General features: G+C 38.2%; 1 protein-coding gene and 1 long non-coding RNA gene across 5 annotated transcripts; both read left to right on the forward strand.

Annotated features, from left to right (window-relative positions):
- The first annotated feature begins 243 nt into the window (after nucleotides 1–243).
- On the forward strand, nucleotides 244–11,528 carry LOC150033827 (uncharacterized). Of its 4 annotated transcripts, none has more exons than XR_016532000.1 (5): nucleotides 244–627; nucleotides 725–934; nucleotides 1,019–1,124; nucleotides 9,531–10,765; nucleotides 11,491–11,528. It is a non-coding gene; the product is annotated as an uncharacterized LOC150033827 (long non-coding RNA). The 4 variants fall into 4 exon arrangements; XR_016532001.1 differs by lacking the exon at nucleotides 11,491–11,528 and adding an exon at nucleotides 11,475–11,489; XR_016532002.1 differs by having other exon boundaries at nucleotides 250–627; nucleotides 1,007–1,124; nucleotides 9,531–11,525.
- An 83-nt stretch (nucleotides 11,529–11,611) lies between these two features.
- Nucleotides 11,612–12,622, forward strand: APC11 (anaphase-promoting complex/cyclosome 11). Its single transcript, XM_039040532.2, has 2 exons — nucleotides 11,612–11,730; nucleotides 12,039–12,622. Exons 1-2 carry the CDS (start codon nucleotides 11,673–11,675, stop codon nucleotides 12,152–12,154), a joined length of 174 nt encoding a protein of 57 aa, XP_038896460.2. The 5' UTR covers nucleotides 11,612–11,672; the 3' UTR covers nucleotides 12,155–12,622.
- Nucleotides 12,623–14,067: the final 1,445 nt, after the last annotated feature.

Below are 14,067 nucleotides of genomic sequence, written 5' to 3' on the forward strand. Positions count from 1 at the left end.
AAACATAAAGGTGCACGCAAGAGGTCATCCGTACAAAAAAAAAACTCAATTTTCAGATTGGATTTAATTTTGCTTGGTAAATTTGGCATAAGTTCTTTTTTATTTTTTAGGGAGCGTTTGATGCACAGAATTGAGTTGATAATTATTATAGGAAGAGAGTAATTGAGAGATGAAAAATGTGAGATAACGAACAAGATAATAAGTGATATTTAATAATTGGTAAACTATTACCAAACGGTAGGTGGATCTTTTTTTTCCATCCAATCCAATCCAACTTGGGCAAACACCCCTGGTTGCTGCAGTGAGACCCCTCCAGTCCCCACTTTCTCACTCGAAACCTTCTTTCTACCCTTCCATTCATACTTAAGAACAACCGCCGGCCACCCTCATCGCCTTGTCCGTCGTGCCGCCAACCAACATCGTTGACAGCGGCGCCTCCGTCCGTGTCTTGCCGGAGTTTCCGCCGGCGGCGGTAAGTCTCACCGGATTCTCTCCTTAATCCGTGGTCTCTCTCTGTGTTAAGCTTAAGCGCCGCCGCTTGTAGTGCTCGCCGCCGTCGGTGTCGCAGACTGTCCTCCACTGTCGTCCCCTGAGTCCGCTGCCGCCAAAGCTGGAACCAGTATTTGCGTAAGTTTTGGGTGTTTTTGGATGATTTTTGGTTGGTATTTGTTGTCCATAGGATTATTTGGTTTGGAGATTGATTTACCGATGATTTTGAGATTAGATTCGAAGTTTTGAAGGGTTTAGAGTTGCCGTTCAGCAAGGATAGCAAGCGTTTGGAAATTCTGGTGTGTTGAGATCTTGAGACCCTTTTGGAATTGTTAATTAGCTGCTGGAATTTGTGTTTTCAGCCCTTATTCTTGAATTGTTCTTGACTTCTTGTTGAAAGCATTGGTAAAGATTTGAAGTGTATTTGGATCGATCCGCACCTTGGGTAAGTTGTTTGGTGACTTTTGGAGTGAGTTTGCAATTGTAATTAGGCTCTGAAGGTTGAAATTTAATTTAGTTGTTGCTGTAGGGTTTGATTCAAGGTCTCTCTAGGTCAAGAAGGAGATTTGATTGCTTGGATATAATATTTGAGGAGATTTGATTTCTTGGATATAATATTTGAGTTTATCTTCCAGGCAAGTGGCTGTTCTGATGACGACCTTATGGCCTGTTGGATATGTATATTTAATGTTTGAAAATTATGCATGATTTTGTGATGCTTAATGTTGATGTTTTATGATTCTGTATACTCTATACATGTGCGGATGTTGGAAATTGATGTGGGCAATTTATAACTTATTTTGGTATGCATGCCATATACGTTTGCATGTCTGTGTGATGTAAATGTACATGACACCCGAGCTAGGGGACCTCATGCATATTCTATTTGACACTTGCATCATGGTAATTAGTCATGAAAAAATTGCTTTGGGAAATTACTCATTTATCTTCTTGGGAACTTGTGATGGGGGAGGCTCCACTATGCCAAATGGGTGCCAACTACCATCGATGTGAGTGGGTTCTTCGGAGAACCCACACTTGCTTCGTTGAGGTAATTGTCAACACTGGCCACGTAAAGGCTGGAGTTAAGAGAAGGTCTCACATTGCATCATTACTTGCCTTTGTGGGGAGAGATGTGCATGTTTGACCCCATCGAAGGGGTTGCTTACTGTGTATTTTTAATATGCATCATTTTCAGGTAAAACTTAAGTTTAATTAGCTATACTAAGATGGAGGATGAGAATTTGATGTTTAAAAGCAATGCTAACTTGGGAAAAGTACCCTAATAAAAGTATGAAGTTTGAAATTGAATTGTAGGTTATAAAAGGGTTGGAAATGGTCACATATTTTGGTATTGAGATTATGTTTCACTTGGAAAGTGAAAAAGAGAACCTTTAACTTAAGACCAATAAGTGGGAGGAAAATAAAAGTATTTAATGAAGGTTTTATTATTTTGATAGGATAAAGGAAATTAATATTTTGAGGTCAAAGGCTAAGTTGGTTTGGCTTCCTAAGTTAAGAGTTCGTTGGTTGCGAACATTTGAGATTGACTTCAATTGGTTTTCCTTAGAAAATTTGGAGATGTTATATGAAGGGAGGTATAGACCTTTATGGACAACTGAAGTTTATTTTATAGAGATGGGATCATCGAGTGGTGGAGGAGGAACAAAAGTTAGAATTTGGAGGTGGTTGGATTACAACGTTGGATATCTTCTATTTTCTTAGAATGAGACAATTTACTTCTTTGGTGACTGATTTATGTGGAGGTTTGGTGGAGGAAGAAGTGTGTGGAGGGGAGGATTGGTGGTTGAAAGATGTCTGTTTTAGGGCCAAAGGTATAAAGATGGGTTTATTCCGGCGGTCTGCTATGTCAATCACAAGGATTTCTCCTTTTCGGTGAGTGGATCAAGTAGTTTGGTTGCTAAGCAGACAAGGGGTTGAGAGTTACTGGCTTATAGTTTTAACTTTGGTCTCTCAAAGGTGGGGTTCTGGCCCCATTTATTCTTCTTAGTTTCACATTATATCCTATCTAGCAAGGTCACTCTCTGATTGATGGGGCCTTTCGAGGTGATAATGGACTTATGAACACCATAAATCCATCCTAAGCCCTAAGAGAAAAAACCTAAGTTGGCTAGTGCACAAGAAAGCAAGGAATGAAAAAAAAATTAAATAGGCTTATCAAATGCTCTTTCAACAAAATCAACCAAAGAAGCATACAAGCATATCCAAAGTCGTCCTAATCAAACAAAAATGTAAAAATTTATGTAAAACTTTTGTGCACAAAAACGGGACAAACAAGATGCAAGTATAAGAACCAATAGAGCATAAGCACCATGCAACTCACCCTCCCCCAACCTAATCAATGCATTGTTCCTAATGCATGCAAGCAGCAAAGAAGGACAAATGAAAGAGAAACAAAAAATCTTCCCTGAAATGAAGTCCATGAGGGGCGGGTTGCTTGGGCAATACAAGGAGAAAAGAAAAGAGGAACCTGCAATGCAAAAACCAAAATTCCAGACAAAATAAAACCTACCTAAAAGAAGTTAACCTAAAATCTACTCCTAGAAAGCTAGCTAGAAAAGAAAAGAAGCTAAAAGCTAAAAATTAAGGGGAAAAAACCTAGGCTGAGGGCACTAAGTTAGAGAAAAGCTAATGGCCATCTGAATCCGGTGAGTTTGACTCTCTCTAGATGTCATACTGGAAGCCTATGTTGGCATAGTAGAGACAATCCCTTTCATTCACGAAGTGATCTCTCTGCATACACCTAACCCTTTGAGCTAAATCTAAGTTCACTCTCAAGGCCTCTTCTGCTATCCTAAGAGCACACTGACCTAAAGGTTCTTCTTCAATCTCCTCCTCCAGATGATCGTGTTGATCATCGCCACCAGCTTCCTCCTATTGCCTCTCCGCCGCCATGCCACCTTTAAAGGCAGAAATGATAATCCTGTTAATAGGTGCCTTAGGAGCTACCCCCTCTTCAAGCTATCCAATCTCCACACCTGGTCGTTGGCATAGCTCCGTGATCAAACACGGATACCTAAAACCGTCGATGGTGGCATGATGGTTGCAACGTCGGATGGAGGAACATATAACCTTCCCGACGTTGATAGAACGATCGATGTAGAGACATTAGAGCAACTTCATTCTATCCTTGGTCGCATCGGCCAAACGGGTGACTGACATCAACCTAGCACAAAGGAATGCATGCTAGATTTGATTAGAGACAATTAAATTCGTCCCTTTAATCTTAACAGCCATCCCATTTGTCCAGACTTTGTTCGATCCTTGGCCCACAGAGGGCCTCAGCAACTTGATCCTCATCAAATGGTTGTGACAAAAATCTAGAATACTCACCCTCACTAATGTTAGCCAAATGATAAATATTATTAATGCGAGAGGGAGAAAAAGAAATTGACACCCCTCTAACAACGGAGACATCCCTATCCTCAATGTTAGAGTAAAATTCCCGAACTATAGGACCAACCGCATCCTTAGGTTGTCCCGCTAATAACTCCCATCCACGCCACTGTTTTTTGGCGGTGATGTGGGGGAAGTAATTAGAATCCAAAGACATGGCTCGTTCGGGAATAAGGATTTTAGTGGCTATGGCATGCATAAAACACTCATATGCACTGTGAGAAGGGAACCTATTTTAGTCATATCGAGGCTCTTCGGGACGGTTGCTAGAGCTACTAGCTATCCCTTTACCCTTGTTCTTCTTAGGTGCCATTGGTATTGGAAGCTAAGTGCACAACTCAAGGCTACCTAAAGGAAGAACGACACAACATTTCGGCCAAAAATTCTCAAGTCTCTAAACTAACCCACCCCAACCTGCAAATAGCAAAATCACAAGCAAAAACACCATGAATTCGTCCAAACTACGCCACTTCAATTCCCTTCCTCCAATTTTCAGCACAAATCAACAAATCAAAGAGTTCATAACCTAATTTAAGCAAATCTCAAGTAAAAACTTCAAATAAATTAAGAGAACAAGAGATTATACCTTAGGTGTAATGAAAGACTAAAAAATGTTGAAAAATCCCTAATTTACGCAAGAATGGAGAGAAACCCACGAAAATCTTGCTTGATGAGGTGAGAAATCGAGGTAGGTGTGCAGTTTTTGGAAGAAAAGTGATTCAGGTGCAATTTGGATAATTTTATTTATGAAAAAAGGAAGAAAGAAAGAATTAAAAGATTCAAGCGGCTCGATTGAGCCTAAAGAAATGAAAGACTAAATAACCGACTTTTGAAAGCGAGAAGAAGAAAAGTCAAATATATGCGAGATACATGGAGTTAGAACAAGACGAGGTCTTTCAACTTTTAACTCTATCGCCTGGATGTCGTCGGGTGTAGGCTCATGTTCTTCTTCTGCCTCGACAACTATCTCCATGGCATGAGCTCCACGTCATCATCCTCATCGTTAAAGCACATTACCTCGTGAACGGGGCGCTTCAGTAGTCTCAAGGTAATGAAGTTGCAGCGGGGATTCCTATAGCCTCCCAATCGAGTCAGCAATTTGAGCGTGTTGATTGCTTAAATACGACATCTCAGCTCTAGTCTCTGTCGTGAACTAACGACTGTTCTGCTGGATACTAAAGTGCTCCTGCTGCATAGAGAAATCATTGTTATGCAACTCTCTAATTAAATCCTTTGAAGACATACCTTGGTTGGCCTCTTGAGCAAACTCTGATGGCTCGGGAGTGACAGGATTGTAGTAGTACTGTGGCTGTGCATAAGAATTACCATAGTTATAGGAGTGAGCGGTCCATCCAGGATGGGTGCAAGGCTCAGGCTCCCAATGACTAGGGTGACTCCTCAAGGTATGACTCGTTGACATCGGGTTCCCTTGAGCTTAGAAATTTTCCTAGCTTCTTGTTGTTCGACAGCTTGCCTTGTGCACAAAGCATAGTAGAAACTATGTGCTTTGTTAGTCATGAATAACCTAACACAAGAAAAGAAAACAAATCAAAAGCAAAAGAATGCTCTAACTAGACATTTAACTAAATGAAAACAAACTGGCTTCCCTTGCAACGATGCCATTTTGATAGAGAGAATTATTGTCGCTTGCAAACCTCTACTAATAAAAAACAATTTGTAATACTAAACTATACTCCTATTACTACAAAGAGGTAGCAACAGTGTCAAGTCCGAGTCAATCCGCAGGGAAGTGCTAATAATGTTTCGTTAAGCTAATTCTCTAGTTGTAGTGGTAAATGAGGGGTTTGGTGTGGATAGGATTGAGTGCATGAAATTAAATGCAAGAAATAAAGATAAAGGGTAAATGTAACCTAGGATAGGAGAATCTAGTCTTGAGAGCAAATTGGGTTCCTATGTAACTTCATCATTGAAATATCTTGATTAACATTCATTTGATTATGCATTCACATTGACTTACCAAATTCATCCAAATTCATCAAGACTATAGGTAGCTGAATTGTTTCGGCTAAATCGAGCAAGTGCCCTAACTATCAATTAGCCTTAAGCCCTAATTAAACTACATGCCGCAGGTCTTATTGGGTTCGATAAACGATCATATAGAATAAGGTCATGTGCATTACGGTTAAGAGTTTCATTGTGTGTTTAACTAATTAGTAAGCCTAATTAATTAACCAATTTATCTTCGAACCTAATTGAAGCATGCATTCTAAGATCTAAGATAAGCTTAAAACCATAGCATACAAGATTCAATTATTTGCTACATAGGTGATTATAGCTAGATGAAGGAGAAGACACAATGCAAGCTACAAATCAATTAGCAACGACAAACATTTCAAGATAGGGGCATCTATTGAAATATGGTGCATTAGCTCTAAGGGCATATTTGTATTTTTCTCTATATTTACTAAATTAGGGTTTCCCCTCATTATATTTATATCTGTCTATCTGAGATTGGGGCCTCTTGTAGGTATGACATTAAATAATAAAAACTTCTCTATCATGGTTTTTTCACCCTGGATTAGGGTTTTCCACGTAAACCTTGTCTTTTCCTCTTTTCTCTTTACCTTTCAATATGGTATCAGAGTAAGGTAATGAAACCCTAGTCCCGATAAAAGAAATTTAGTCATCCAACGTGGTAGGTGATGGAACAACGGCAGACGTGACTAATATGGCCATGATCCAGGCAACTGTGGATCGGTATCTCCGGACGATCCTCAACCCAGCAGTCACGCCACCTGGAACCGTGGAAGCCACACTGTCAAGCAGCCACAACCCAACCGGATCACAGACAACCCAGATGGCAGACGACTCTATTCCAGCCAATAGACCTAGTTTTGCTTAGGTACAGCAGCCATCGAGCAGATTCGCGCTAGCAATCGAGTTGGAGCTCTAGATCGCGCCTCCATTCAACGGCTACCCGATCGCATCCGAGCAGTTGATCGAGCCTCAGACCAGAAGCTACCCGATCGTGTCTGAGCAGCCCCTGCGCTAGCCGATTGGGAACCATGTTTGCAAACTCAGGAAATCTTTATATGGGTTGAAACAGTCTCCTAGGGCATGGTTCGATAGATTCACAGTGTTTGTTAAATCCCAAGGGTTTGTTCAAGGGCATTCTGATTATATATTGTTTACCAAAAAATCACCTTCAGGGAAGATTGCTGTTTTGGTGGTGTATGTCGATGACATCATTTTATCAGGAGATGACACGACAAAAATTGTTAAGCTAAAACAAAGGATGGCAGGTGAATTTGAGATCAAAGATATTGGTAGTCTGAGATATTTTCTCGGGATGGAAGTGGCGAGATTGAAAGCAGGAATATCCATGTCTCAACGGAAATACACTCTAGACTTGTTAAAAGAAACAGGAATGACTGGATGCAAACCCATTGACACTCCGATTGAGGTCAATGGCAAACTGAAGAACATTACGGAAGGAGTTCCTGTAAATAAGGAGAGGTATCAACGCCTTGTAGGAAAACTAATTTATCTGTCTCATACTAGGCCCGATATCTCCTACGCTGTGAGTATGGTAAGTCAGTTCATGCAGAGTCCGTAAGAGGAGCATATGGAAGCAATGACTCGAATTCTGAGATATATGAAGTCCACCCCAGGGAAGGGCTGTGTTCAGAAAATATGACACACGGAGCATCGAGGCATATACTGGCTCAGATTGGGCAGGATCGGTGACTGATAGAAAGTCAACCTCAGGATACTGTATCTTTGTGTGGGGAAATTTGGTGACTTAGCGGAGTAAAAAACAGAGTGTAGTGGCCAGAAGCAGTGCTGAGGCAGAGTATAGAGCTATGAGCTTGGGAGTGTGTGAAGAAATCTGGTTACAGAAAGTTTTGTCTGATCTTCACCAAGACAGTCCGGGTCCCATGAAGCTGTATTGTGATAATAAGACTGTCATCAGTATTGCCAACAATCCAGTACAACATGGTAGAACCAAGCACGTTGAAATTGACAGACACTTTATTAAAGAGAAGTTAAACCACGGGATTATTTGTATCCCTATGTCCCTTCAGCCCAACAGGTTGCAGATGTTCTTACCAAAGGATTATCAAGATAGACGTTTGAAGCGTGTGTTAGCAATTTGGGTCTTGCCGATATCTATGCCCTAACTTGAGGGGGAGTGTTGAAATATGGTGCATTAGCCTTATAAGGCATATTTGTATTTTTCTCTATATTTACTAAATTAGGGTTTCCCCTCATTCTATTTATATCTGAGGTTGGGGCCTCTTGTAGGTATGACATTAAATAATAAAAACTTCTCCATCATGGTTTTTTTTCTCTTTGGATTAGGGTTTTCCACGTAAACCTTGTCTTTTCCTCTTTTCTCTTTACTTTTCAATAGCATCAATCCAATCAAGAAACATACATTTAGAGGTTAAAATAGATCAAAGAGGCAAAATCATAATATAATGTCATTCAAGAACAATCTCAAGTAGTTTACATAGGGTTTGCTCCCAAAAACTAGAAAACACTTACCTAAACATCTTCATAGACAATGAAAGGAGAGGGAAGAGCTTCCAATCCATGATTACAACCCAAAAATATGAAAAACCTAAGCTAAAATATGAAAAAGAAAGAAAATACGGGCTGGGGGTTGGTTTTCTCTATTCTCCATGACCTTTTTACCCCACAAATGGAGCTAATATATTTAAAAGAAGCCCAAGGGCCGTGGCGCTCATGATGAGCTAATATAGGGCGCCACTGCGCCTTGCCTTTCAACACGCGCGTGCATCAACCTTCATCTTCCGTCAATCTCCGAAGTGTCGTGGCGCTGCACGATTTTGATGCTTATTGCCTTCGAGTGCAATGTGTAGCGCCGGGCATGGCACTGCTATGCCAGCTTTGGGGACAAAACCGTCATTTTGCTTCTTGGTTGCTGTTGAGTGCTCCATTTCGATCCAAATTGCACTTGGAACGTCCCGAAAGTCTCCTTTGCTCATTTTCCTGTCAAAACACTCAATAAAACATTAAATTCCTAAGAACTAACATGATTTAGGTGGAGATAAGTAGCTCTTTTGGAGAGCTATCAGGTTTGCAGGGGTGTGTGTGTTGTTGTGGGATCTTTGGAGGGAGAGGAACAATAGAGTGTTTTGTGGAGTGAAGAGGAACCTTAGCAAGGTTTGGTCTTTGGTGAGGTTTCATGTTTCTCTATGGGCTTTAGTTTCGAAGACTTTTTGTAATTATTCTCTTGGCAATATCTTACTTATTTGAAAACCCTTTCTGTAGTGGGTTTTTTTTGTTCGCCTGGTTATTGTATGCCCTTGTATTCTTTTATTTTTTCTCAATGAAAGATATTGTTTCTAAAAAAAATTCATGCTTATTTTATGTTTTTGATGGGATCCCAAAAACAAAACTCTTATTCATGTTTATTCGTTAAAGTTGTTTTGATTTCTTTATCTTAAAATATTTGGATTTACCGTTTTAACCAATTTTGAGGTTTACATTCATGAGTAACATCAGTACTCTTTTCTTTGAAAAGTCAGGTCGTTACTCCTCCACTTTTCTCAATGGACTTCTCCAATCAAAGTTTTGTAAATGAGTTTATTTCATGTGTGCTATTTTAGATTAACGTATACCTTTGTTGATGATAGGTTTGATTTGCGTGGAGGTGGAGATGAAAGTAAAAGTTTTGCGTATCCTTTGTATATCTGTTTTCCTGTACGTTCTCTAAATATTTGTTGCTATATTGAGTCATGTTTTCTATTTTCTATCTTTTTTGGAGTATTTTCATTGATGAAATGAAAAGTGACTAATGCTCAAGTTACATAAATCTTGAAGGAACATAAGAAAATGGAAAACGAGAAGAAGTGCAAAGCAACAAATATAAAGATAAGAAACTATAACACTGATAGAGGAAATATGAAACATCCCAAACAAGATATAAAATTTGAATAGAGGAACTGACAAAATGATGTAATAGAGTTGAGACGAGTTGACTCTAGATGAACAAAACTATTGAGGAGCTAACCTTGAAAAAGATGATGAGACCTATCAAACCAAAATATCAAGAACAAGGCCTACAATGCATAAACCCAAAGAACGGTAATCTTCCAGCAAATTTGCACCAAGAACAAATTAATAGCATTCTTATCTGTAAGAGTTTCTTTAAAGCTACACGATGGATTTGACCCGAGACCATGAGAGATCCAAGTAATTAATTCAGGTCATATTAGAAGAGCTTTGCTCTTTCAAGTTGATATTGATGGAGATTTGGGTGATATACTTCTTAATTAGAGCCCACAAATGTATCCAAATAAGAACATTTGGATGGAATTTGAGAAGATAAAATAGGGGGTTCCACCCTTGATTCTATTAAGCTCAAATTTGCAACTTCATCTGCATATAAATTTTCAAATTTGTTTGATTGAAAGCCTCCGCCTTGATTATCTTGGAATGCCCCTTGGACATAATCTCTGTTCTTTTTTAGATTATAATGATAGAAAGAATCTCTAGAAGATCTTATATATATTTGTGTGTGTGTATATAAATCTCTATTGAGATTGAATAAATAAAAAAAAATGCTCGATTATATGCTGTTTATTTCTAGGAGAGATTGACTAACTTTTATTCAATTTGTCTTGTCGCCTCACCGCTTATATCATTTCCATCTTTAAGTTGCCTAACAAAGTTGCTTCCGAAGAATGGGGGATGTCCTCTTGGCTACCAAAGGATTTGAGGATGGCAGTGATCTTACTTATTGGAACAGAATTTCTAATGACAAAAATGGTGGTGGTCTTGCCCTTGCCAACCTCAAAGATTGGCATATAGATCAAATGGTTCCGGATTACCCACCCTATGAACGAGTCTATACATCCTATCATTACTGGTAAATGTGTACCTGATTTTCATCTGTGGTTCACAAATTGCCATGGAAAACTTCAAAGAAATAGCCCTTGAAAATTTTGTTACATGCAAGTCTCTCTTACAGTTTTCTTTGGTTTCAAGATTGGCAGTAGCCATAATATTAGCTTTTAGGGAATGGCACTCTTTCCTTGTCTTTCCCCGCCTTAAGGTAGATTCAGAGCCTTGCAATCATCTCTTTCTACCCTGTCGAAGGATTCAGCCTTTTGCTTTGCTCTTTTCACAATTAAGCTTGAATTGGTGTTATCCATGTTCAACAACTCATGCCATCAAGCAGGTCCTTTTGGGCCACCTCTTTTGAGGCAAGCCAAAAGTTTTTGGAAGTGTCAAGTCTCAAAGTGTTTTGTGGGAAGCTTGGCTTGGAAAAAGCCACAAATCGTCCAAGTAAAAGTTTGCAACTTTATGAAATTTGGTAGATTAGTCACTTGAAGTTTTTTTACTGTGTGCTTTTGTGTTAATCTCTTTTGTAATTTAAAGATCAACTCCACGACGTAGTTGGGTTGATTTCTTGTCATGTGCTTTCGTATCTCCTTTTTCTCGTCATTTTGATCAGTTATAATAAGACCATTCCAATTATGTATGTCAGTATGATAGTTCTGTTGGCTGTTGCACAATATTCTTGTGCATCAATACATTGGAACTGCTATCTTTTAATAAACTGTATCTGCAATTAGATTCTCCTTGACTCAGGTGCCCTCCGTAAACGTATGTTCGGGGTTCAAAAGAGTACGTTCCCACATTTTTTTTTCTTATAGTTCCCACCCTTGAGTGTAATTAACTATTTTGTTATCCTCCCTTCCGTAAAATATAGGTGGCATGCTGTTGCATCATGGACTTGGAATGCACAAGATGAAACATGTGGAATTTGTAGGATGGCCTTTGATGGTTGTTGCCCTGATTGCAAGCTCCCTGGGGATGATTGCCCATTGAGTGAGTCAACTCGCCTTCTGTTCATATCCTCAAACTTTTTCTCCTACTTTCTATCATTGCAACTCACAGTTGATTCGTGATGTTTAAGATTATATATACACACATATATTATAAGTGAGCTCGAAAAACCATCTAATTGGTACTTATACACACACATATACTATAAATGAGCTCGAAAAACCATCTAATTCGTACTCTAATTAACAACCAATTGAAGGTTGCACCGTGTTTTAGTAAATTCTTTCAGACATTTATTTTTCTTTGAACATGATGGTAATGATCCCTTATTTGTTTTTCTCTACATGCAGTTTGGGGTGCATGCAACCATGCTTTCCATCTTCATTGCATCCTAAAATGGGTGAATTCACAGACTTCTCAGGCTCATTGCCCCATGTGCCGCAGGGAATGGCAATTCAAGGGGTGAGACCGTAATTGTATTACTTGTGACTAGCAACTTATTGCTACATTTTCTTTCACCAAACCAAGGCCTAGAGACATTAAAGGTTTTCCCTATTAAACTCACCGACTATTTGAACATTCGACGCTCAGTTAGGTGTTACTGAGAGACAACGGGCCTTACGTAACGGTGCAACTCCTTGGGGCTATTTTAAGGTTACATTTTTTCAATGTATAATATGATTGCAAATTGAAGCAGGGCGTGTGTTTCTCAAGTCTTATCGAGTCCCAGCTTCTTTGTGTGCTTGAATTGGACCTTACAATATGAAATGTGCAGGGTTGAAGTTTCATCCTATTAGGATTAGATGACATGTGAAATAGCCATTAAATTTTTGTTTTCTTTTTGTCATTGGCTGTTAGAGAGGTGGAATTGTTGAAATTGTTTGCGTTTGTAGAATTCATATTTATATTCCCTTTTAAATAGATCTTTTCTCAAGTACAAGTGTTTGTTTGTTTATTATGCTTGTTGATGATGGTGCTTTCATATGATACTTTTTGTTTCTTTGGTATCTTGGAGCATTAGTCTCTTTTCCTTATCTTGTATTTTATTTATTTTTTAAAATATGAGGCTCAGGGCGAACAAAATCAAAATGTTTTTCTAAGTATATCCATATACTATGCCTTTTTGAAAAGGCTTGATAGTCAAGTTTTTTGTTTTTTTTTGTTTTTAATTGTTTTAACTTTCTCTATTGCCCAAGGGAAAAGAAGCTTTTAGCCTCGATTAGTGTCCCCCAAGCCTTGGTTTTCCGCTCTTATGCGTCTTCCCCTGTTAGTCGGCGTTGCTTACCACCTTTAGTGGGTGGGGGTCGGGTTTTGCGTGCAGCAGTTGTTGGATGACGTTTCCCAAGGGAATTTTTCTGTAAGTTTCCAGTTGGCAACGAGGCTCTAAATCCCATTTTGCAATGCTGTAATTTGAGTTTTAACCCTCGGGTTTCTGTGCTTAGGTTCCTTTTTTTTTTTTTATTTTTATTTTTTAAATGAAATGGTTTTACCTAAATGAGTTTAACATTGATTGATTGTTGATCATCATGTTGCCGATAACCCAAAACCTTTAAAAGAAAAAAAATCTCATTCTATTATATAGAATCGTGACAGTTGATTAAGGTCTAGTTTGATAATCATTTCATTTTCTGTCTTTGGCTTTTAAAAAATTAGTCTATTTTCTTCTCATTTCTTACCATGATTTGTATCTTTCTTATAATGATTGAATTTTTAGTCATATTCTAAAAACAAAAATATGTTTTTTAAAAGCTACTTTTTCAAGTATATTGATTTACAATGATTTGTATCTTTGAATTCTTAGCCAAATTTTAAAAACAAAAACATGTTTATAAAACCTGCTTTTTTTTTTCTTAGTTTTCAAAATTTGGCTTGACATTTAAATCATTGGTAAAAGACAGATAACAAAAGAAGAAATTTAGAGATGAAAGTAGTGTTTATAAATTTAATATTCAAAAGGCAAAATTCAAAATCGAAATAGTTACCAAATGGATTCTAAGTAAATTGAAAATATTTTGAGATTGTGTCAAAAAACCATTATTACATAATTGTAACATTTGAAGTAATGGTTTTCCTCAGGAATGGAACTTTAGTTATTGATGTGAAATTCATTGTGAAGAAGGATTTTTTTCTCAAAGGGATCCAAACATGCTCACATCCCTTTAATAGGGATTGTTGGCAATTGTAATTTTAGCTCAAATCCGACCTAGGGGTGAATTTGGTTCAATTCTTATCTGACTTTTTTTGAAGGTATACTTAGAAGGTTGAGTTACTACACTTATATATTTATGGTTAATGTGAATTTAGTTTAATATAATCACCCTTCTTTGTTTGCTCTATGTTTACGGTTGAAAAAACAAAGTCATATGTCTAAACTATTTT

Source organism: Benincasa hispida, chromosome 9 (genome assembly GCF_027475165.1).
Source record: "Benincasa hispida cultivar pf3 chromosome 9, pf3_genome.v1.1, whole genome shotgun sequence".
Classification (NCBI taxonomy): domain Eukaryota; kingdom Viridiplantae; phylum Streptophyta; class Magnoliopsida; order Cucurbitales; family Cucurbitaceae; genus Benincasa; species Benincasa hispida.